The 22,657-nt window shown below is 58.1% G+C and overlaps 1 protein-coding gene across 1 annotated transcript; it reads left to right on the forward strand.

The window, feature by feature from the left end:
- Positions 1-8,101: 8,101 nt before the first annotated feature.
- PTGIR (prostaglandin I2 receptor) lies at positions 8,102-21,553 on the forward strand. Its single transcript, XM_026658862.2, has 2 exons — positions 8,102-8,955; positions 21,055-21,553. Exons 1-2 carry the CDS (start codon positions 8,104-8,106, stop codon positions 21,283-21,285), a joined length of 1,083 nt encoding a protein of 360 aa, XP_026514647.1. The 5' UTR covers positions 8,102-8,103; the 3' UTR covers positions 21,286-21,553.
- Positions 21,554-22,657: the final 1,104 nt, after the last annotated feature.

The following is a 22,657-nucleotide window of genomic DNA, read 5'->3' on the forward strand; positions in this document are numbered from 1 at the left end:
TGGCTCCCGCTCTGGAGACGCTAACTGCTCTGCGGGCTCACCAGCTTGCAGCCAGGAGTTGGCCTGGGTCATCAGCAACTGGAAACGGGGTGCCCACCCTCCCAAAGGCCTCTGATCCCGGACCCCCTTCGTTCTCCCGGCCTTGGGCCTCTCTGCTCCGGATCTCACCCCAACCCCAAGCCTTCCCAGGCCCCTTTCTCTGCTCCAGACCCCCCCCATTTCTCCCTCCCCCCTAGATTCCCGCTCGTTAGCGCTCATCGCCATTGGCTCTCTGCCCACACCTCGCACCCCGTTATCGAGAGCCCTCCCCACAGAATCCCAGCTCTGCTCCGCATGCTCTGGCGGCTCTAAACGGGGCAGCGCCCTCCCCTGTCCTCCGGGCGCCTCGTCGTCTGCCCAATTCAGCACTTCTAAGCGATCCACAGGGACCTAGGGCTTCATGCGATGTCGCTATGCCACGCACACACAGAGGCTAAGGTAGACCTCCCCCACCTGATCCAAAGGCCCGGCCCCTGGAGCTTGAGAAGAATCCCCATTAGCTGCTGGCAGTATAGAGTCTCTGACCCATGGATGAATGTATCTGATCCCAGGTGGTAGAGGGCTGTGATGTGCTGGGGCCGTGCGTGTTGGCTGAAGGCTGTAGCCCGAAAGCAGCCCTGCCACGGGGTTGGGCTCCTGGCCGAGGTTACTGTTGTACCGATGCAATGGAGGTGATAATTTTTAGGCAAATAAAGAGAAGTTAAAGCCAGTGGGGGCAGGAGACCGGGGGAAGGGGGAGGTGTCGGTATCTCACCGCTGGGAGAGTGCGGTGGGAAAGAAGTCAGGAGAGATAAGGGGGCTGTTTACATGGCCCTGAACGGCCCTATTCTGGTACATTGTGCCAGCCTTCAGCAAGCAGATTCAACCACTGGACGGATCCTGTGCCCGCCGGCTAATGTGGGGGGGGGCATGGAGGGATCGTCAGCTGCCGTGACAGGGTGTTGCGTGTGGGAAGCCGGGAGGGGAAAAGAAAGGGGCTTTTTTCGCTGTGTTTTTTTTTAAACGTTACTGATTCAGGCCTCGGCTGTTGCTATGGGCAGATAAGGGCCAGGTAGGAAATACCAAAGAACTTGAAATCAAAGCAGCAGGGGATTTTCCTCCTCACTGTTCAAATCGCTTCCTTTTTGTTAATGCTGATTTCACTCAAATGCTCAAAGCCATTGGGAGAAAAGCTCTCAGCGTTAAAGATAGGCGGAGTGGCCGTGAAGTCATGCCCGGTTCACACTGGGTTTGCGTTTCAGTGGCGCTACTCCTGGTTCCCACTGGGTTTGAGTTTCCATGAAGCTACTCCTGGTTGACTCTGGGGTGCGTTTCCAGTGAGTTACTCCTGGTTTACTCCAGCGTGAGAGGAGAATGGGTCTCTGGGTCACAGAGCGCTGTCCCTCCTCCCCACCTGGGTGTCTGTGGTGTGTGTAGTTACATGTGGCAAACGGGGTGCATCATATGTCCATCCCCCTCCGCCCTCCCCGCCCCCCAGCAATTGGGTGATTGCTGTTAAACAGCTGCTGGGCTCCACCCCAGAGGTGTTGTAGCTCTGTAGGAAGCAAAGCTCTGTGGGGATGTATTAGGCCAGATCCCCGGCTGGATTAAATCGGCCATTGCTGCATTGGGGCCAAAGGGATCAGATCCCCGGCTGGTGTGAACGGGCGTCTTTCCGTTGGACACACCGGTCTAGCCCCCCCCACACGTCGACACAGTTGCACGGGGGTCAATAGCGCTATCCAGATTTTTACCAGCTGAAGAACTGATCTACTGTCTGCAAAGCACTTGGCGGTTTCTTCCGCTGGGGCCGTGCTGCAAGCGTACGAGATGGCACGGTCATAACTCTGAATACATCAATGATATTGCCAGGAGCGATTCAACACACTCTGGGGCCCCAAGCCCTCTGACTGTGTGGGAAGCAGAGAACTGGCCAGGACTCCTGGGTCCTATCCCTGCCTGGAAAGGGGGCTGGGGACTGAACGGTATGAGCAGGAGACTGAGATCCAGGACTCCTGGGTTGTGCTCCCTGCTCTGGGAGGGGAGTTCGGCCTAGTGATGAGAGTGGGGTGGCTGGGAGCCAGGATTCCTGGGTTCTAGCCCCTGCTCTGAGAGGGGAGTGCGGTCTAGTGGTTAGAGCCGGGGGGCTGGGAGCCAGGATTCCTGGGTTCTAGCCCCTGCTCTGGCAGGGGAGTGGGGTCTAGTGGTTAGAGCAGAGAGGCAGGGAGCCAGGACTCCCAGGTTCTAATCTCAGCTCTGCCGTGAGATCATGGGCAAGTCCATTTCCACTACTGTAAATTAAACTATTGTTATATCTCCTGGGGGGAGTGGGAAGGAACTTGCTGCTTAATTATTTAGTGCCCATAAACATCCAGCTTCAAGCCACGTAACATGAGGCCAGACTCCCCCTCCCCTCAGCCCAGCCCCAGCTGGTGTCAAGCGTGCTGCCCTGCGGAACTGGGTGGGTTTACACCAGTGGGGGATTTGGCCCCGTCGCCGGAGGGGAGAGCAGCTGGGTGGCTGCAAGCCAGCTTGGCGGTTCCAGTGGCAGCGGCTGGCTCCGGGAGATAGGCCTGGGAGCGAACGTGCCAGGCTCAGCCGCCCACGCCATGGGCAGAAGGAGGCTGCGGCTTTTATCCAAGCTTTTGGGGGGAGGAGGGGAAGAGTGATGGCCCCCACCAGCTCTGGGCAGAGGGAGTTTCTGCTCCCCTGCCACCAGACAGCTCCATCTGGGTCTGCTGGTTTCAGGGCTTCTCCGTCTGCACCTCAGCACCAAGAGGCAGGGATCTGGCGCTGTCTGCCTGCTTGTCCCTCGTCAGGTTAGGGAGGGGCTGGGAGGGAGGACTCCTGGGACCTAGCCCCACCTCTGGGAGGGGTGTGAGGTCTAGTGGTTCGAGTGGGTGGGGGGACTGGGAGTCAGGACTCCTGGGATCTAGCACCAGCCCTGGGAGGAGAGTGGGGTGCAGCGGTTAGAACCCACCGACTGGGAGTCAGGACTCGTGGGTTCTTTTCCTGACTCTGCCCCAGTGTCCCCAGGTGTATGGATGATCTTCAGCATCCTCGTGGGGAGCAGATCTTCGGCTGGTGGAGGGTTCACACTGGCTGAGGGTCTGGCCCATCAGTGCTGGCTTTTGGGGTGCTATATTCCAGCACGGCGAGCGGGCACACACTGGACACATAAATCACCTGGACAACATGTATGTGGGGCTTCCTTTCTGCTGAGCTGGGTCAGCACGGTTCTGCTGCGTAACTAGGTTTGGCTCTGCTGAGCCGGTAGTTTCCACCCTGATTCCCCATCTCGCCATCAGGATGTTTTTTCTGCTACTCAGCCAGAACTTTCTTGGGCTTCCTTGGCTGGGGTGTGGAGCTGTGGGATAAGAACATAAGAACGGCCAGATTGGGTCAGACCAAGGGTCTATCTATCCCAGTAGCCTGTCTCTGGCAGTGGCTGGTGCCAGATGCTTCAGAGGGAATGACCAGAACAGGGACAATTATGGAGTGATCCATCCCCTGTTGTACAGTCCCAACTTCTGGCAGTCAGAGGTTTAGGGACACCCAGAACACGGGGTTGCGTCCCTGACCATCTTGGCTAATAGCCACTGATGGACCCGTCCTCCAGGAGCCTAGCTCATTCTTGTTTTGAGCCCAGTTATACTTCCTTCACAACATCCCCTGGCAAGGAGTTCCACAGGTTGACAGTGCATTGGGTGAAGTAGCACTTCCTTTTGTTTGTTTTAAACCTGCTGCCTATTATTTTTTGGGGGTGACCTCTCGTTTGTGTGTAATATGAAGAGGTAAATAACTCTTCCCACTTCATTTTCTCCACACCAGTCATAGTTTTATAGACTTTGTTCATATCCCCCCCTCGATTGTCTCTTTTCCAAGCTAAACAGTTCCCGTTTTTTTAATCTCTCCTCACATGGATCATTTAATCATTTTTGTTGCCCGTCTCTGTACTTTTCCCAGTTCTAATATCTCTTTTGCTGACATGGGGGTGACCAGAATGGCACGCAGTATCCCAGGTGTGGGCACACCCTGGATAGCAAAGGGATGGCTCCAGGACCTGATCACCCCCTGGACAAAAGTGGTGCGTAGAACAGGCTCTGGCCCGGTAAAGGGGTTGTAAATTATGCTCAATTTAAGGCCTCTTCATGCAGCCCAGGAGGCCAGAGCCTGAATGAGAATTGGGCTCCAAATTCTTTTCATGTCTCCCCATCAATCAATCCAGCTCTTGGCGCACCTTGACTGGAGGGATAGCTCAGTGGTTTGAGCATTGGTTTACTAAACCCCCAGTTATAAGTTCAATCCTTGAGGGGGCTATTTAAGGATCTGGGGCAAAAATCTGTCTGGGGATTGGTCCTGCTTTGAGCAGGGGGTTGGACTAGATACCTCCTGAGGTCCCTTCCAACCCTGATATTCTATGATTCTGGTCACAAAGTGTGACAGCCACAGAGTAAGGGGCTCAGAGCTGGGTACCAGACCCAAGTGGGAGGGTCTGCTTAAAGCCAGATGGGGCAGGAGGGACACTGCTCCAGCATGGGAGGGCTCTTGGTGGCCCCCAAACAGCATCAACATTTTCCGTCACTGGATCACATCCAAACGGCCGCCCACTCCCCCCAAGGGGGCTTTTTCTGGGCCAGGCCTCCTGGGGGATGTCCCCTCCCACAGAGCAGGCTGCGTCTAAGACTATTTTCCTTTTGACTCTAGTTTACTAAGAGGAAACTCATTTTGGAATTTTTCATTCGTCCAACCAAAGTTGGTGCCTCGGTTTTCCCCAGTTGGTCAGCTCTGACGCTGACCTTGGCAGGTCTCCCCTAACTCTGGGCCTGTTTCCACTCCCACCCTTTGTCCATGTTGACTGTGAGATCTTTGGAGCTGTCTATGTGTGTGCGGCCCGCGGAGCAGCAGGGCCCCAGATCTGAGAGTGTGTACACGTGTGTGTAGGCACCCGCGTGTGCAGAGCCCAGCACGACGGGTCCCTGATCTCGGTCACTGTGTGTCCGGGCAGCATTCGACACAACGCAGCCCCGATCTCGATCACTGTGTGTCTGGGCAGGATCCACCAGATGGGACCCCGATCTCAGCTGGGGGTTTTCGGTGTTACCGTAATCCACTTAATAAATAAGACTCGTATTTCTGGATCTCTCTATTTTACCGTATATGTCAGATGGCCCAATGAATCCATTAAATCTGACTATAAAAATTGTCTGGAGCCCATGGAAGCACCACACCATGGCTGCTGATGCTGAGGCTGGGAATCTGTCTCCAGACCAGGGCAGGTATTTGCTGACTCACCCCCTTCCCCCATGGCTGAGTGGGGAGAGGCTCTCTGGGTCCCTGGGTACCACAGGACCCCCCCCCCCCCATGATTAGGCACAGCTGAGCCTGGCACAAAGAGTGCTTAGTCTGGATTCTCAGGCACCTTCCTCCCCCCCACTCCCGCCACCATCAAAGAGCAGGGTGCTGGGAGCCTCCTCTGTGACTTCGTTGGAAAGATGCCATGGGCGGGCTCTGGGGAATGGGCCCTCTAGAGGGTGCTGGCTCTGATCCAGCCCCTGGGTGGTTGGACGAGGGCTGCGGGGAGAGAGAACTGGCTGGCTCTGTTGGCTGTGGGGGAAGGGTGGAGAATTGGATCTGGCACATTTGATGTTTCCATGGAATCTGCTGATAAAAACCAGGCTCTGGACTATTGGCAGGACACGGGCGCAGAAGGGGGTCCTGGGCCAAATCCTCACCTGATGTAAATCGGTGTTAATCTATTCAAGGGACTGCAGAGGGGCTGGGGATTTGGGTCGTTGACTGCAACGGAGTGACACCCCTTTGCACTAGCTGGAGATCTGGCCCCGCAGATTCCAGCGGAGCCAGATTGATCTACATCAGCTGGGGCTCTGGGGCTCAGGTTTATTGGGGTGCGGGGACGTACTCCAGGGTCAAATGAAGACTGGCTCCAAAGAGACATCAAAAATACCAAATGCTTGAAAAATGCTCAGTCTTTCCCTTGAATGAATCTTGAACAGCTGGCATTTCTCATTTTAAAAACATACCGTAAATTAAGTATTGAACGGCATTACCAAGTGCACCAGGCTTAAGGTAGCATTCTGTATTTTGCTACATGCAATGTCTTATTTACCATACATCAGACAAGAAGTTTGATATATAGCTTTGATAACGAAGGTGAAAAATTGTTCCCTTAAACACAAAATATATCTGGAAGACTTTACCTCTACGGGAAGCACAAATTCCCACTATGTACGTTTACAAGTATGGGTTTTGGTAGTAAACGATATCTACAAAGAACCCCAGGAGCATGTTTTTGATATTAATAACCAACTTTTCAGTTTCTTTTGAATAAATGTGGATGGGGGAAGGATTTGACTGGTCTTAACCACCCCATTTTTAAACTTTAAATGGTCAGCCTATGGATGCAAACAGAGATATTACAATGAGATGTGTATATCTCTTGGATCTATAAAAGCCTTCCTCTTTTATAGATGGGGCAGGGGTCACTTGCTGGAGGATTCTCTGCACCTTGAAGTCTTTAAACCACGATTTGAGGACTTCTATGGCTCAGATATAGGTCAGGGGTTTGTTACAGGAGTGGGTGAGATTCTGTGCCCTGCGTTGTGCAGGAGGTCGGACTAGATGATCATAACGGTCCCTTCTGACCTTAAAGTCTATGATTGCGACATCAACATAGAAAATGTGGAGTCCAGAGAGCCGCGACCTCCCCCCGCGCGCAGTTGTCTGGAGTCAGAAGGGATCTGATGGTGAATGCAAGAAACTGACGAGGATGCTGCCTCTCCCTTTCCACAGTCTCCGCTCTCCATCCATGCTCCCTCTCCGGCGTTATCCACCTATCCTCCACTCTGAGGTCCCTTCCAAGTCGCCCACGCCACGTTCCCTCCGGACGGCTGGTTACGGCCCTGCGATCCTGCGGCGGGAACGTGGCTGGGACGCCGGAGACCTTGGCTTTCTTTATGTCTTGGCCACTGGCCTGCGGGGTGACCTTGGCCAGGTCCCGTCCCTGCTCCGTGCCTCAGTTTCCCCATTTGACAGATGAGACCTCCTTTGTAAAGTGCTTTGAGACCCAGTGGTGAAAAGAGCCAGGGATTGTTATTAGCTATCCCTCCATCCACATAACCCCCCCCTCCCTCCCCATATACACCCATCCATTGAGCTCTCCCCTCATACACACCCTCTGTCTCTCTCCCCCATACACCCCCTCTACCCCCGCATGCACCCCTCTCGATCCCTCTCTCCCCCCTTCCACACACCCCTCTCGATCCCTCCCCCCATGCACCCCCTCCACCCCCGCACACACCCCTCTCGATCCCTCTCTCCCCCCATGCACCCCCTCCACCCCGCTCTGGGTGCCCCCTCCCTGGCTGCGCGGCAGTTCGAGCCCCCGCGCCCGGCCCAGGACGCGCTGGGGGCCAAGGGCCGCTGTCCCGAGGCTGAGGTTGGCAGCTGGTCCCCCCCCCCCCCCCCCCCAAGAAAAGGAAACAAGTGGGCGGTGGCTGCCCCGCCCCGGGCCGGCTCCTCCCCGCCCCGCAGCCGAGACAGGAGCAGAAGCTGCTTCCCAGCCGCCGCTGGAGAGTCCCGGGCTGAGCCGAGCCGGCGGCGTCTGCAGGACGCGGATCTCTGGGGATCCCACGCGGAGGCGTCTCATCCACAGGTGCCCTAGAGCCTGGGACAGAACCCAGGAGTCCTGGCTCCCAGCCCCCCACCCTGCTCTAACCACTAGACCCTGCTCCCTTCCCAGAGCCAGCGACAGAACCCAGGAGTCCTGGCTCCCAGCCCCCCACCCTGCTCTAACCACTAGACCCTGCTCCCTTCCCAGGGACAGAACCCAGGAGTCCTGGCTCCCAGCCCCCAACCCTGCTCTAACCACTAGACCCTGCTCCCTTCCCAGAGCCAGGGACAGAACCCAGGAGTCCTGGCTCCCAGCCCCCCACCCCTGCTCCCTTCCCAGAGCCAGGGATAGAACCCAGGAGTCCTGACTCCCAGACACCCCCCCGCTCTAACCCATTAGACCCCACTCCCCTCCCTGCGCTAGAAACCGAACCCAGGAGTCCTGCCCCGCCGATGCTCCTCCTGCAGAAGAGCCCGGGTCCCTTGGCGTCGTCCTCCCTGGGGCCCCTGGCCAACCTGTGCGCCAACACCACCCAGCTGCAGGAGGACGGCAGCCCGGTGATGAGCTCCTTGATGTTCTCCGCCGGCGTGGCCGGCAACGTGGTGGCGCTGGCCATCCTGGGCGTGCACCGCAAGGAGCTGCGTACCAAGTCCTCGGCCTTCTGCATCCTGGTGACTGGCCTGGCCGCCACCGACCTGCTGGGCACCTGCTTCCTCAGCCCCGTGGTCTTTGTCAGCTACGCCCGCAATGCCTCCCTGCTGGGCCTGGTGGAGGGCAGGCGGGGCCTGTGCCAGCTCTTCGCCTTTGCCATGACCTTCTTCGGCCTCGCCTCCATGCTCATCCTCTGCACCATGGCGGTGGAGCGGTGCCTGGCCATCAGCCACCCCTACTTCTACTCTCAACATAATGGGCGCGGCTGGGCCAAGCTGGCGCTGCCGGCCGTCTATGCTTTCAGCGCCCTCTTCTGCTGCTTGCCCTTCCTGGGCGTGGGACAGCACAAACAATACTGCCCCGGCACCTGGTGCTTCGTGGAGATGGCGACCAACCAGCCGGGCACCGCCGCCTTCTCGCTCACCTACGCCACCCTCATGGCCTTCCTCATCCTCGCCATCTTCCTCTGCAACGGCTCCGTCATCGTCAGCCTCTGCCAGATGTACCGCAAGCAGCGGGCCCGGCATGGGTCCCTGGGGCCGGCCCAGCGCCGCCGGAAAAGCTGGTTCAGCCAAGGCGACGAAGAGGTGGATCACCTGGTCCTGCTGGCCCTCATGACTATCATCTTCGTCATCTGCTCCCTGCCCCTCACGGTAAGTGCCGGCTCTGGGAGGAGAGCGGGTTCTAGTGGTTAGAGCACGGGTGGGGGGCTGGGAGCCAAGACTCCTGGGTTCTATCCCCTGCTCTGGGAAGGGACTGGGGTCTAGTGGTTAGAGCAGGGTGGAAGGGGACTGTGAATCCTTGGGACCCTGGAGGGCACTGGGGAGTCCGACCCCCTGGGTTGGGGAGGCTGTGGGTCATTAGGCTGAGGATGCCCCTAGGGAAGGTTGGGCGTGTGGGGAGACTGTGAGCCCGTTGGGGAGAGCTCCTGGGCTGGGGTCCGGGGAGTGGGCTTGGGGAGGCCATGAGTGGCTGGCCAGCGACTCCTGGCCAGGGCAGAGGATCCTGGCTGGCTGCCCCAGTATTTGCGGTGGCACTCGCTGGGATCAGAGCGGCTGAGGCCCCTCGTCCCACCAGCCCCCAGATCTGTCAAACACTCGATCCCTTCCGGCTGGGCTGCCTGGGCCAGGCTCCGAGCTGCTCTGGGCGTCCCTGGGCTCCCGTCCCCAGGGATGGGACACAGGGCCAAGACAAACACAGCTGGGCCCAGTTCCCAGGCTCTGTTTGCCCACAGGCCCAAGGTGCTTCTCGCCCCCTCTCTCCCCTGGCTTTCCGACATCACACTCCCTAGATAGGGACACTGCCCCGCTGGCACCCCCAGGCTTACCTGGGGGGAGGTTCTCAGGGATGTTATAGGCTCCTGCAGCGGGGGGGCGCGGGCGCGGATGGTCAGGGAGGTTCCTGAGGGGGTGGATCCATCGGGGAAGGGGGTTGTGACTCTTGTGAGGTGTTCTGTAGGCTCCTGGGGGTGTGTGTGGATCCACTGGGAGGTGGGGTTGTCAGGGATGCTGTAGGCTCCTGCGGGTGTATCCATTGGGGAGGTGGGCGGGGGGTGTGAGTGCTGAGTGTGGATCCGTTGTGGGGGTTGTCAGGGATGCTATAGACTCCTGGGAGGGTGGATCCCTCGTGTCTGTGTGTGTCAGGGATGATGTAGGTTCCTGGAGGGGACAGTGGGATTCTATCAGGAGGGGGGTTGTCAGAAAAGGACAGAAGAATCCCATGCAGTGCTACAGACTAGGGACCGAGTGGCTAGGCAGCAGTTCTGCAGAAAAGGACCTGGGGGTAACAGTGGACGAGAAGCTGGATATGAGTCAGCAGTGTGCCCTTGTTGCCAAGAAGACCAACGGCATTTTGGGCTGTATAAGTAGGGGCATTGCCAGCAGATCGAGGGACGTGATCATTCCCCTCTATTTGACATTGGTGAGGCCTCATCTGGAGTAATGTGTCCAGTTTTGGGCCCCACACTGCAAGAAGGATGTGGAAAAATTGGAAAGAGTCCAGCGGAGGGCAACAAAAATGATGAGGGGTCTGGAGCACATGACTTACGAGGAGAGGCTGAGGGAACTGGGGTTATTTAGTCTGCAGAAGCGAAGAGTGAGGGGGGATTTGATAGCAGCCTTCAACTACCTGAAGGGGGGATCCAAAGAGGATGGAGCTCGGCTGTTCTCAGTGGTGGCAGATGACAGAACCAGGAGTAATGGTCTCAAGTTGCAGTGGGGGAGGTCTTGGTTGGATATTAGGAAACACTTTCACTAGGAGGGTGGTGAAGCACTGGAATGGGTTACCTAGGGAGGTGGTGGAATCTCCTTCCTTAGAGATTTTTAAGGTCCGGCTTGACAAAGCCCTGGCTGGGATGATTTAGTTGGGGTTGGTCCTGCTTTGAGCAGGGGGTTGGACTAGATACCTCCTGAGGTCTCTTCTAACCCTGATAGTCTATGAAAGCTGTAGACTCTTGGTGGGGTGAATCCATTGCGTGGGGGTTGTCAGGGTGTGCGCGCGTGTGTGACAGGGACGCTGTAGGCTCCTGGGGGGGGAAGGGGGTCTGTCAGGAGGGGGTTTGTCAGGAATTCGATAGGTGCCAGGAGGGGTAGGTCTGTCGGGGAGGGGTTGTCAGGGAAGTTATAGATGCGGGGGGGGGGCCTAGAGAAGGAGCAGCAGGTGCTGTGGACAGCAGGAGACTGGGGAAGGGCCCTCATGGGCTCTTCATAAACCCAGGAATCCACCACCCCAGCACTGCAATGCAGCCACTTCTGGGGCGAGCCATGGTAGCCAATTAACACTGTCATCTATCCCCCTGCACACCCATCCATCCCTCATTCATTTATCTACCTGCCTAGATATATCCACCCCCATACACACCTCTCCGTCTGTCTGTCTCTTGCTAAGTGTATTTGTCCACCAAGGTACAAACAGAGGGGATATGATGGATGGGTGATTGATAATACTGCAGATGGATGGATGGATGGATGCCTTGAATTAAGATTTTTCGCATGTGTCTGCAGTTGAGGAGCTGTGTGAGAAGGCAGACCCATAAATGGAGACAGCCCAGGTTGCTTGACGCAGGCAGCGTCAGACCCATTGGAGTGTCCTCATTAGACTCCAGGGTTAACACCCAATGAGCAAATTGATACTAGAGACGTTCACCCCTTGTGGAGCCAGCGGCTCAGGCTGCCTGCAGACTCAGGCAGACCTCGCAGTCTCAAGTCACGCATGGGAAGTTTTCTTTGTCACCCTGCAGGCGAGGGGTGGCTGGGCTGTGATCCTTCTAAGCGGCATGGGGTAGATGCTGTGGTTCTCTCCCATGTGAGGCCCTTAAGACGCAGCCGACTGCACTGACAGCTTTGGTTCTGCTCCTTCTCTTTCCTGGGAATACAGGGGCGGGGGCGGCCGGGAGGGGGGCAGATTCCGGGCAGCTGAGACTCCCTGCTGCGTATCAGCAAATGACCGGAAATCAGGATTTACATCTTGGCATGAGCCTTTTCTGGGGAGGTGGGGGCGATTCTGTGATCCGCAGGGGAAAGGATCAGAGATTGCAGGTTCAAAATGGGGATGGGGCTTGTTTAAAATCCAGCAGAGGGAAGGGGAGACCTGGAGTATTTTCCTGATCTGTTCTGTTGAAATGTTACAGCAAACAGCTGTGGGTTGGGGGAGGAAAGTCCCATCTCCACTAAGAACCAAGCGGTTGCAACAGGAAGTTTCCAGGGGCGCCGGGATCCTGTGGCGCCAGGTGTCCCAGGCGCTGGGGACCAGGTCTTAGCTCGGGTCCAGCTGAGTTCACGCCACCTGCCGGGGTTTCCCTAGTGTGGCTGGGCTCTCCCACAATGCAATGCATCTCTCCGGGGCTACTACCCCCAAATCCCTTGGGCCTAGGTGCAGCTGGGATCCCAGAATGCACCAGTGCAGCCCCTGGTGAGAAGGCCTCTGTGCTGATTTGGGGGATGAGAGTCCGGGTCAAGAATCTGAAAGTGGGGGGTTGGGGGTGCTGTCCCCCTCCCAGCTCTTGCGGGGAGCATACGGGCCTGATCCCCTCCACAACTCCACCGACTTCAGTGGCGGCTCCTGTGTGGTGCTGAGGGGGCCGATATCAGGGTCATGCTCATGGGGGAGGCCCCAGTGCACACCGGATCCAGGAGTGAGTGCTGGTGCCAATGCCCTGGCATAGGCCCTCGTTGCCCACCGGATCCAGGGCTTCGAATCCTGCTGTGCTCCTGGTCTAACAATCAGAAAAGCAAACCCTGGGGGTGATTGCCAGGCAAACAAGCCGCTTATTGTTCCCGGATTGTTAAACCAACAGCGGGGCAGGAAGGCGCCGAGACTGGTTTGCAGAGAGCTCCGGGCTGCGGGGGAGCAGCGTGTAGGTTAGAACGGTGGTCCCCAACCTCGCTGGCCTGTCGCGACCCAGTGCAAAAATCACCTGGGAAAATATTTCTTGCGTATACACGCAGTGCACTGTGCAGACCGCAGCAGCATCTCCGGCGGCTCCCGTCCCATGGGGCGGGCTGGCGTGGCAATCTCTGGGGTGGCTGCGCTCCTCAGGTTTGGCCCAGCGCCCCCGCTCCCCCCCATGGGGCCGGTGGGTAAAGTTTGTGTGAGTGGCATCGTGAGCTGGCACATGGGGCCACAGTACCACTGGCTGCCCCCTGCCATCATGACGGAGGCTGGGCCATACTTCAGTGGCCCTGTGCACCAGGCTGGAGCAAGGAGCCGAACCTAGCCAGCCTGCGGGTGGGGTGAGCTCTGCAAACAGTCCCACAGGGCCTCCTGACTTGACACCCCTCCCTTGCGACCCTTTGATGTGTTCTGGGTCGCGACCCACAGGTTGGGTTCTGTCCCTAGCTCTGGGAGGGGAGTGGGGTCAAGGGTTAGAGCAGGGAGGGCCAGGAGCCAGGACTCCTGGGTTCTATCCCCAGCTCAAGGAAAGAGTGGGGCTCTAGTGGTTAGAGCAGGGGAGACTGGGAGCCAGGACTCCTGGGTTCTATCCCCAGCTCAAGGAAAGAGTGGGGCTCTAGTGGTTAGAGCAGGGGAGACTGAGAGCCAGGACTCCTGGGTTCTGTTCCCGGCTCTGCTGGGTGGCTTTCGGCAGGTCACTTCCCCATGCCTCCCCCCCCATTTATGAAACAGAGATGGCAAAGGAGTGGGGGCCCCTGACCTTTACAAAGTGAGCGAGGGCTCTGGGCTGAGAGATGGCACGTTAGTACAGAGTATTGTCCAACCCCATCCGCGTGTGTGTGTGACATCACTGTTGCTTCCTAGTGGATGAAATCAGAACTATTCATCCATGTATCATAGCCCCTGTACTGCTCCCAGCTGATGGTGATTTCCCTGTAGCTCAGGCACTGGACATTTGGGCTTTAGAAGCTGGTCTGATCGGCTGTAGCCAGGAAGGGCTGTGGGCTTGTTGCAGTGTTTGCTGTGGTCCCGGTGGCTCATGGGACTCCGTGGCCTTCCCTGAGGCACCTTGAGCAAATGCTGCCGTGGGGCATCTCGCTGAACGCGGCTCCTAACACATTCCTCGTCCTTCCAAACCCTCCCTGCTCTACCGCGCTTATCGGCCGCCCGGTGCTGATAGCGTGCATTGGCCGGCCCCACCCCATGTTTTCTTCACCTGTTTCAATATTGCCTTTCTGTCCTATCGCTTCCCCCGGCTAGCTCCCAGCACTCCGGCAACATGCAACAACCCCACGGCAGGCCCGATTCCCAGCCTGAGCGCCTCTGGAGTCCTCTGAGCGATGCAGATTTACTCCGATCTGGCCCAAGAACTAATGGGATTGGGGCCTCTGCTCCCCCATTGCCTGGGCATGTCCAGAATCCCCAACGTGCACAGATCTGCCTGTTTCTGCCGTCTCGTCTCTCCCAACGTGATTCATCCTTTCCTCATTGGGTTCAGTTTCCCTCCCGGGTCTGTAAATTACAGCCAGGCCTCGGCTTTCACGGTTCATTTTCTTGCCTTTCCAGGCTGAGCCTTTAAATAGAGAGGGCGAGGATCACAGGGCCTGAGGCCGGTCTCCTCTACGCCACCCGGGCCCCACTTCCACGCCCGCGGGGCGAGCAACGGGGGAGCTGCGTCCCGATTCTCCTTTTGCTCACGCTGGGTGCAAATCAGGGGGTCAGCCCGCTGACACCCGTGCAGTGATGCCCATCTAAAACCAGCCCCTCTGTTTTCTCAGGGCGGAGAATCAGTTGAACAGAGTCGGCAGCTGACTACATATTTTTTTTAAAACCCCCTTTCAGGTGTTTTTAACCGGACCTGAATTTGTTAGGGGTGACTCTCCCCTGCCATCCACACCATAAAGAGCGAACGCCAGATTGGCTGGCCAGCATTTCACACTTGTTTTGCACTGGTGTGCAAGGTGCAGGGCAGAGAAGAAATACGCCCCCCCGCGTGAGTGTGCGGGAACATGCCTGTGTGTGTTCGTGCACCCCCGTGCGCGCGTGCATCTGGACGGGTGGGGGTGTACGTGTGCGTCTGCGTGCACGTGTGTGTTCATGCACCCCCATGCGCGCGTGCATCTGGACGGGTGGGGGTGTAGAGTGCACATGGGTGCATCTGTGTGCGTGCGACTTAATTTGATTCCTTCCTTTCTGGTGGTTGTCCTGGTTTCGCTTCCGCCCCCTAGTGTGCACGTTGCCCTCCCCTTGCACACTCATGTTGGTGCAAGTGACACTTCTTGGCCACGTGCACTGGCTTCCTCTCCCGTTCCGCAGCCTCTGGGCTTGATTCTGATCTTACGCCCCCTTCTTCCTTGTCACTCGAGCGTCACTGATTTCCTTGGGGTTCTGCGTGTTTTCCCCCGGGGTGACTGAGGGCAGCAGCTGACGGAGGGAGGCTGAGATACCAATTCCTTTGCAGCCACGTTCTGCTCTGTTTCTCTTTCCCCATCGATCACGTGTGGTGTGCGTCTGGGCTCTCCCTGGGGTATGAATCACCCTCTTCCTTAAACTAGCTGGTTACAGAGCAGGCGTCAAGAGACCTGAACCTGCAACTCCGCTGATTTGAGTGGAGTCACTCCTGGCCTGCGCCGCCGGGAGGAGAGAATTAGGCCCACGGGTTTCCGTGCCTTTATTTCTGATTTACACTGGTCTATGTCCTCTGTCTTCGGTGGAGTCGTTCTGGATTTACATGGGGCCTGCTGATTCCCTTGGAGTTACTGCTCATTCACACCCTGTTGTGAGATCCGGGTTGTGGCCCCGTCCCTAAAAAAACAAAAAAAAAGAAACAAACAAACAAAAATCACAGGATCAAAAGTCATGAAACCTTAACCCCCCTCCGCCCCCCTGACCAACAGCCCTTTTCTCACCACTTCTGCTCTTTCCTTGCTGGATTTTCTTCTCCTTTTTCCTCAGCCAGTGCCATGAGAATCGGTCAGTTTCGGGTCTCTCGAGTCCATTTCTGGCCAGTTTCATTTCATACCCGCTGGGGCCTCTGCTCTGGTTTCAAAGAAGGGGATGTTGATTTACAATCCGCTCCTTCTTAAGAAGGAAACTTGGCTGGGGACTGATGGGAGCTGTCCGCCCAGCTAGTGGCCGTGCGGCATTGAATTTAACGAGGCGTCTGGCATTAAATTTAACAAGGGTGCGTTATTAAGGAGGAGGCAGCAGGCGAGGGGATATATGTTGGGGCAGCTGGAGTCCTGGAGTTCAAGGCCAGCAGGGACTGTGACTAGAAGATCTAGGGTCTCTTCTGGACTTGAATGCTATGAAAGTCCCATTCAGACTCCCATCGCCTGCGAGTCCTGCTCAGGCCTTTCTTCCAGGCAGCCCATATCTGGTGGTCGAGCTAGAACGAAGCTTTTAGCCAGAGTCGGCTGATCTCGAGGGCACGACTCCAAGTGATGGAGACGCTGCCCTGTCCCTTGGGGATGATTCCCCTCCCTTGTTGTGGAGGCACCCCTTATCTCCAGTCTGAATTTGTCTCGCTTCGGCTCCAGCCACCTCCCTTTGTTCGGGGTGTTCGACTAAAGAAATCTCCTCCCCGTGGAGGCATTTATAGCCTGTAATCAACCCTCTCTCAACCTTCTCTTTGCCGAGCTAAATAGACTGAGCTCCTCTTATGCATCGGTATTCGCATCCGTTGTGTCCTTCTGCTCCCTCCTCTGTCTGGCTCCGCCTGGCGTCTCCGGCATTATTCGTAGATTATGGTGTAAATCTGGAATCAATGGGCCAGATCCCCAGCTGGGGTAAAGCAAGGCACCCTGGTGGTGAACCCCCCCGGAAGCCTTTCTGTCTCTCTTCCCCGCGAGCGGGGGAAGCTGCTGCCGTCCTGGGAGCGTGTGTGAAAGGGGCCTGTAGATAAGGGCTGAGCTCTCCATTATGGTTTATGGTTAAAGGGCAGTAATCTCCTTCCTCTCATGCCCCGGCCCCTCTCGCCCCTTTGATGAGGCTGTTTCCTCTCCTAGGATGTTGCATCTGTATCACTCAGGGCTTGCGTCTGCTAGCTGTTTAGTGCTCAGTGCTGTTCCCAGCGGGCCGGGATCTGGGACTGCCCCCCCACCACCCCGCAGCGCGCACACACTCAACCCCCTCCCCCCTTTGAGTCGAGCAGCATTTTTTGAAGACTAGTCAGTTACCTCTCCGGGGAACACGCTCCGGGCTGCCCGGGATCGAATGTATCCATGGAGCGACTCTGGATTCACACCAGGGTGGGCGAGAGGGTCTCTCTGCAGCCGGATCGGCCTTCCCGGGCAGCCTGACAATAACCAGGGCCTGTAAAAGGGATGATTTTCAAAGGCGCCCTTTGATTCACAAAGTGTCGTTAACAAGTGCCGGGGATCGTTTCCACTCGCGTCAACTGTAGGTTCTAGATTTCCCCTGGCGATAGCCACCAGCCCCATAGCGACCCCGGCTACCCCCCCGCCTCCAGTGGCTGGGTCCTTGTTGCTGGGGGGGACCCCGATCAATAGGAGGAGATGGTAGAGTCTTTGGGGCACTCCCTGGATGGGCCTGGGGGGAGCGTGGCGCAGCCGGGCGGGCGCTGGGAACCACGGCATGGCACAGCCCCAGTTTGTGTGGGTGTGACGAAGTTGGGGGTTTTCTTGTTTTGTGTGGAGTTTCAATGGTTTGCATGCGTGGGTGATCTGGGCGGGCACCCAGGGGAGTGGAGGGGCCCAGCAGGGGGTGATCCTGCCAGGGCTGGGGGGGGGGCACTGACAGCACAGGGGCGCAGAGGGTCCCCGGCATGTGCCTCCCCTTCTTGCTGGGTGCTGGCTGCCCAGCGGGGGAGCAGCCCTGGGCACTTTCATGGGGGCTCTCGCCCAGCGCCGTGGCATGGCTGCCAGCACACCTGGGAGATGCGCCTGGCTCTGGGGAGGAGGTGGGGGGATGCTGCTTTCCATCCTTCCGTCCCTGCACCCCACCACCAGCAGTCCAGCTGAATTAATACGCACCTGGGAGAGGCCATGAATAAAGAGGGGGGAGGGGAAGGTGCAAGGGGACGAGGGGTAACTTCCCCTGGGCTTAGGTTATCCCATTGTTGCCTGCTAGGGGGCTGTCTGCACCCCGTCTTCCCCCCAAAGTAGCTAGTGTCGGGGACGGGATACTGAGCTCCGTGAGCCCCTGGCCTGATCCAGCTAGGGGGGGAGCACAAAAGTGTGTAGCCTTGGGAGGCAGTCCCACCCTGGCCTGGGCGGGGGTGCGTGTGTGTGTTACAGCTCCCCGTGCCTCAGTTTCCCTGCCTGCCTTGTCTAATTTAGACTGAGCTCTGTTGAGCCTGGATGGTCTCGCTGGTGCTTTGTGGACACAGATGCTGCCCACATCTGTCCCCCTCACTGACCTTATCTGCTTCTGCTCTTGGGGGCCCCCGGGCCCAGCCCCCCCCTCAGCTCACCCTGTTGCCATTAATCCTGGCTAACCCAGAATGTTCATCACCGTTATCTGCTAACAGCCGCCCAAGGCCCCCCTGACCGGGTCACACGTGAGGATCTATCCACCACCAGCGAGGGCAGCTGTTGCCCAGTGTGTGTGTGTGGGGGTGGTGGTTATCATAGAATCACAGAATATCACGGTTGGAAGGGACCTCAGGAGGTCATCTAGTGCAACCCCCTGCTCAAAGCAGGACCAACTCCAACTAAATCATCCCAGCCAGGGCTTTGTCAAGCCGGGCCTTAAAAACCTCTAAGGATGGAGATTCCCCCACCTCCCTAGGGAACCCATTCCAGTGCTTCACCACCCTCCTAGTAAAATAGTGTTTCCTAATATCCAACCTAGACCTCCCCCACATGGGGTTAGCCAGACAGAGCCCAGGTCTCCTGGCCCCCCTCCAAGGGCAGAGCCTGACATGTCGTCCCCCCTTCGCATCTGCTGGAAGGAAGATAATGTAGGGAGCTGGGCTGAGGGCTGAATGGGCCCCCTGAGGCTGGACCCTGCTCTGGGGGGGGGGGCCGTGGGTGAGGAGCGGGGAGTCTGCATGGGGCCAGAAATAGCCTCCAGCGTAGGGGTGGGGTATCACAGCCCAGCAAGGCCCGTTAACAGCAGCCAAGCCCCGGGCCCAAGGGTGGGGGGCAGGATAGTGGGCTCATTGGACCCTGGCTCTGATCATTGACAGACCCAAAACAGCAGACCCTGTCTGTGACTTGGTGCCACACGACACACAGGCCCACGTTCAACGGATTCAAAGCCGGCAGACGGGTCTCCAGATGGGCCGTTTCCAGTGGGGTCCCCCAGGGATCGGTTCCTGGCCCCTCGCTGCTTAACTTTGTTATCGATGGCCTGAACAAAACCATGAAATCCTCCCTGATAAAGTTTGCAGAGGACACCCAGATGGGGGTCGCTGGCACAGAGTGATCTGGGTTGCTGGGTAAACCGGGCGCAGGCCAATACGTGTTTGAACCCGGCTAAATGTGAATGTATCGATCTGGGAATAGAGAATGTCGGCGGCACTTACGGGGCGGGGGGGAGAGGGGGGGAGCCTCTCTCCTGGGAAGCAGCGACTCTGAACAACATTTGGGGGTCGTGGTGGATAATCAGCGGAACAGGAACCCCCAGTGCGACGCTGGATCCAAAAGAGCTAATGCGATCCTGGGATGTATGAACGGGGGAGTCGTGGGTAGGAGCAGAGAGGTTATTTTCCCTCCGTGTTTGGCCCTGGTGCGACCGCTGCTGGGATCCTGTGCCCGGTTCTGGTGCCCACCGTTCAAGGAGGACGTTGATAAATTGGAGAGGGGTCAGAGAAGGGCCACAAGAATGATCAGAGGGTGAGAAAACCTGCCTGGTAGCGAGAGACTCAAGGAGCTCGATGTATTTAGTTTAACAATGAGAAGGCGAAGAGGGGGGGACTTGGTCCCCATCTAACAGTACCAACATAGGGAATAATATTGCATAACGGGCTTTTCAGTCTAGCAGAGGAAGGTCAAACACGATCCGATGGTTGGAAGTTGAAGCGGGACAAATTCAGACGGGAAATACGGGGTCAGTTTTCAACGGTGAGCGTCATTAACCCTGGGAACAGGTTGCCGAGAATTGCGGTGGATTCTCCAGTGCTGACAAGGTTTAAATCAAGGTGGGCTGGGCGTCGACGAGATCTGCTCTAGGGATTATTGTTTGGCCGTTCCCTGGCCTGTGTCATACAGGGGGTCGTGCTAGATAATCACAATGGTCCCTTCTGGCCTTGGAATCTATGAATCCCTCCTTGAGATTGGCCAGTGAGCCTGGCTTGGGTCTCTGGGGGGTTTGAAGCCAGGGCCAGATAAGGCTATGCCCGGGGCCCCAGCTCCTCGATGCTCCTGATCCCAGCGCCAATACAAATATTTAAACAGGTGTTTCCAGCCCGTGGGGTTGGCGAGAAAAGCTCTGCAACGCGACACGGGTGTAAACGGTGCAGCGACGCTGCCGGGGTTTGCAGAGAGCCTGAGCTGATTGCTCCGAGGGGTAGCTGCCCTGTGCAGCCCTGGTGCTAATTCCCAGCCCCACTGCTCTGTGTGGGGCAGGAGGAGAGGCGCGCACTGGGCCCAGCCCCCTCTCCCTGCAAGCAGAGACACCCCAGCTGCTGGGGTGAGCACTGGGAGGGGTGGGGAGCCCCCTGCCTCTGCCAGGAGGAGCCAGAAGGCGGAGCCTTGGGCTGGGGGGTAAAACCAGTCTTGTTTGAGCCTGGGGCTTTCAACAGATGCTCTGCTGCTTGAGATAAAGGAGCAGCTCCCCCAGCAAACAGCTGTAGCAGACTCTTTTCCTCAGGCAGACCAGTCATTGGAGAGTGACATGGCCCCAGTTTTTTGGGAGAGCGGTTGTAACCCCCCGTCCCACACAGCTAGAGAACAGAGACCCTAAGCACATAGGCACCCATGGGGGGGGGGGGAGCAGCAGCTGGGCACCCTCCTGACACTGACCCCTGATGGCTCTGGGAAGAGTGGGGGCTACTGGTTAGAGCTGGGGGGCTGGGAGCCAGGATTCCTGGGTTCTGTCCCTGGCTCAGGGAGGGGAGTGGGGTCTAGTGGTTAGAGCTGGGGAGCTGGGAGCCAGGACTCCTGGGTTCTATCCCCAGCTCCAGAGTTTGGCTCATACGGGGGCATCCCAGGTAGGTGGGTTCCCAACACTCTATGGGTTTTAAACACAGTGGCTGCCCCCAGTGCTGGGAAAGAGCTTGGGGGGGGGGGTCAATAAGTAGGACCTTGGGGGGGGGGGGGGTTTAAAAGGTCCCAGAGCTGAACACCCCCCCGACCCTCCCGCTCTGCATCCCCTCCCCAGCTCCATCCCCCCTTGTAGCCTCTTCTAACATCACCCCCCGCCCCGGGCAGTGGCTGTAACCTCCCCTCTCCCCCCAGATCCGTGCCTACATCGGCGGCCTGGCCCCGGACGGTTATGAGAAGGGCGACATGGTAGCCTTTCGCTTCAGCGCCCTCAACCCCATCCTGGACCCCTGGATCTTCATCCTGTTCCGTAAAGCCGTCTTCCGCAGCCTGCGCACCCTGCTCTGCTGGCCCTGGGCCGGGCATCGGAGCCCGGAGCCCCGCAGGCTGGACAGCGTCCCCTTCCAGGCCAACTTCTCCTGCTGAGTCGTGGATCCCGGGCACCGCCAGGCCCTGCTGCAGGAACCACGGGCACTGAGCACCAGCCATGGGCCCCGCCGTGGGCACCACAGACATGTCCAGGAGCCCTGCCACGGGCCCTGCCGTGGGCACTATGACATCTCCGGGCACTGGGCCCAATTGGGCACCTGGGACTCTCTGCTCCCAACCCCACCCACCGGCTACAGAGGATGAAGAAGAGACCCAGGGCTCATGGCTGGGTGGGGGTGACAGTGCAAGACTGGACAGAGCATGAGCTAAGGGGGCCAAGCAGGGGAGACGCCCCTCCAGGTGTGGGGCAGAGGGACCTGGGGGAGAGGGGTGTGGATGCCCCCCAGGTGGGGTATAAGGGACGTTTCATACCCCCCACTCCCCAGCGGCTAGAAGGTGGAAGCTGGTGCCGGAGGCCGAGCACCCTGGGGGAGGGGGGAAAGGCAGGGGGACACCAGGTCAAGGGGAAAAGGGGCAACTTTGATCCCAACACTGATTCGCCCACATACCCTGGGCATGATCCAAATGGGGGGTGGAGAGGGGCATAGGGATTACGTGATTGGGCTATATGCACCCCCTGACTTGTGGAAATGGCACAGTCCGGCCTCTGGCTTGTTAATGGAACTTGCAATTAAATGCCCCCGTCCTCCTTATTAAAGATAATTTAACAGAGTCGCTTCCCAGTCATCAATTTGTATTAGAGTGTGTGTGTGTGGGGCGGGGAGCAGAGGGCTGCGGGTCGGGAGTGAGGGGCGTTGGCAGAGCTGTGGGGGGGGGGCCCCGGGGCGGGGGGGCAGGGGGGGGGGGGTTGCGGGTCAGGAGTGAGGGGCGTCGGCAGAGCTGGTGCCTGGATGCCATGGGGTGGCCTGGGGGTTGTTTGTGCCCCCAATTGCCTCAGTCTCCCTGCCCAGATCCTCCCCTTCCTCTGCCTCCAGTGCCCACTCTGCCCTCCAGCTGGTGCCGCGACGCCCCGGCATGTCCCTGTCCTGAGCGGCTCTGTCTGCCGCTGGGATCCCGGTGCCGGAGCTGATGTCGCAGCCAGCACTGAGCCCAATGTAAATATTTCCTTTGCCGAATTAATCCCCCTCTAGCCTCCCCCATGCAGCCGCCGGCTAATCCCCCCCTGTCTAAATATTTGCAGCGCTGTCCTACGGTGGGCAGAGTCCCAAAACCTACTGGCCCATGGCCCCTTCCCACTCCCTGCGGCGGAGGCTGTCCCCAGGGCTGGTGGGGGGGCTGATCCTTGGGCTGGGGGTCTGGCTTACTGAGTGTGGTCACAGGGAACTGCCCTGTGGCACCTGTGCCTTTTGGGGGGGCCCCCCAGAGAACGCAGAACCCATCAGCTTCCCCCTTTCCCCTGGGCGGTGGG

The sequence above is a fragment of the Terrapene carolina genome, unplaced genomic scaffold (assembly GCF_002925995.2).
Source record: "Terrapene carolina triunguis isolate 2854851 unplaced genomic scaffold, T_m_triunguis-2.0 Scaffold517, whole genome shotgun sequence".
Classification (NCBI taxonomy): domain Eukaryota; kingdom Metazoa; phylum Chordata; order Testudines; family Emydidae; genus Terrapene; species Terrapene triunguis.

What these genes read in the sequence shown, in the direction of transcription:
- PTGIR (XM_026658862.2), top strand. Translation starts at nt 8,104, where the DNA reads ATGCTCCTCCTGCAGAAGAGCCCGGGTCCCTTGGCGTCGTCCTCCCTG. An exon ending in TCTGCTCCCTGCCCCTCACG is followed by an intron (nt 8,956 to 21,054) that starts GTAAGTGCCGGC and finishes CTCTCCCCCCAG; the next exon opens with ATCCGTGCCTACATCGGCGG.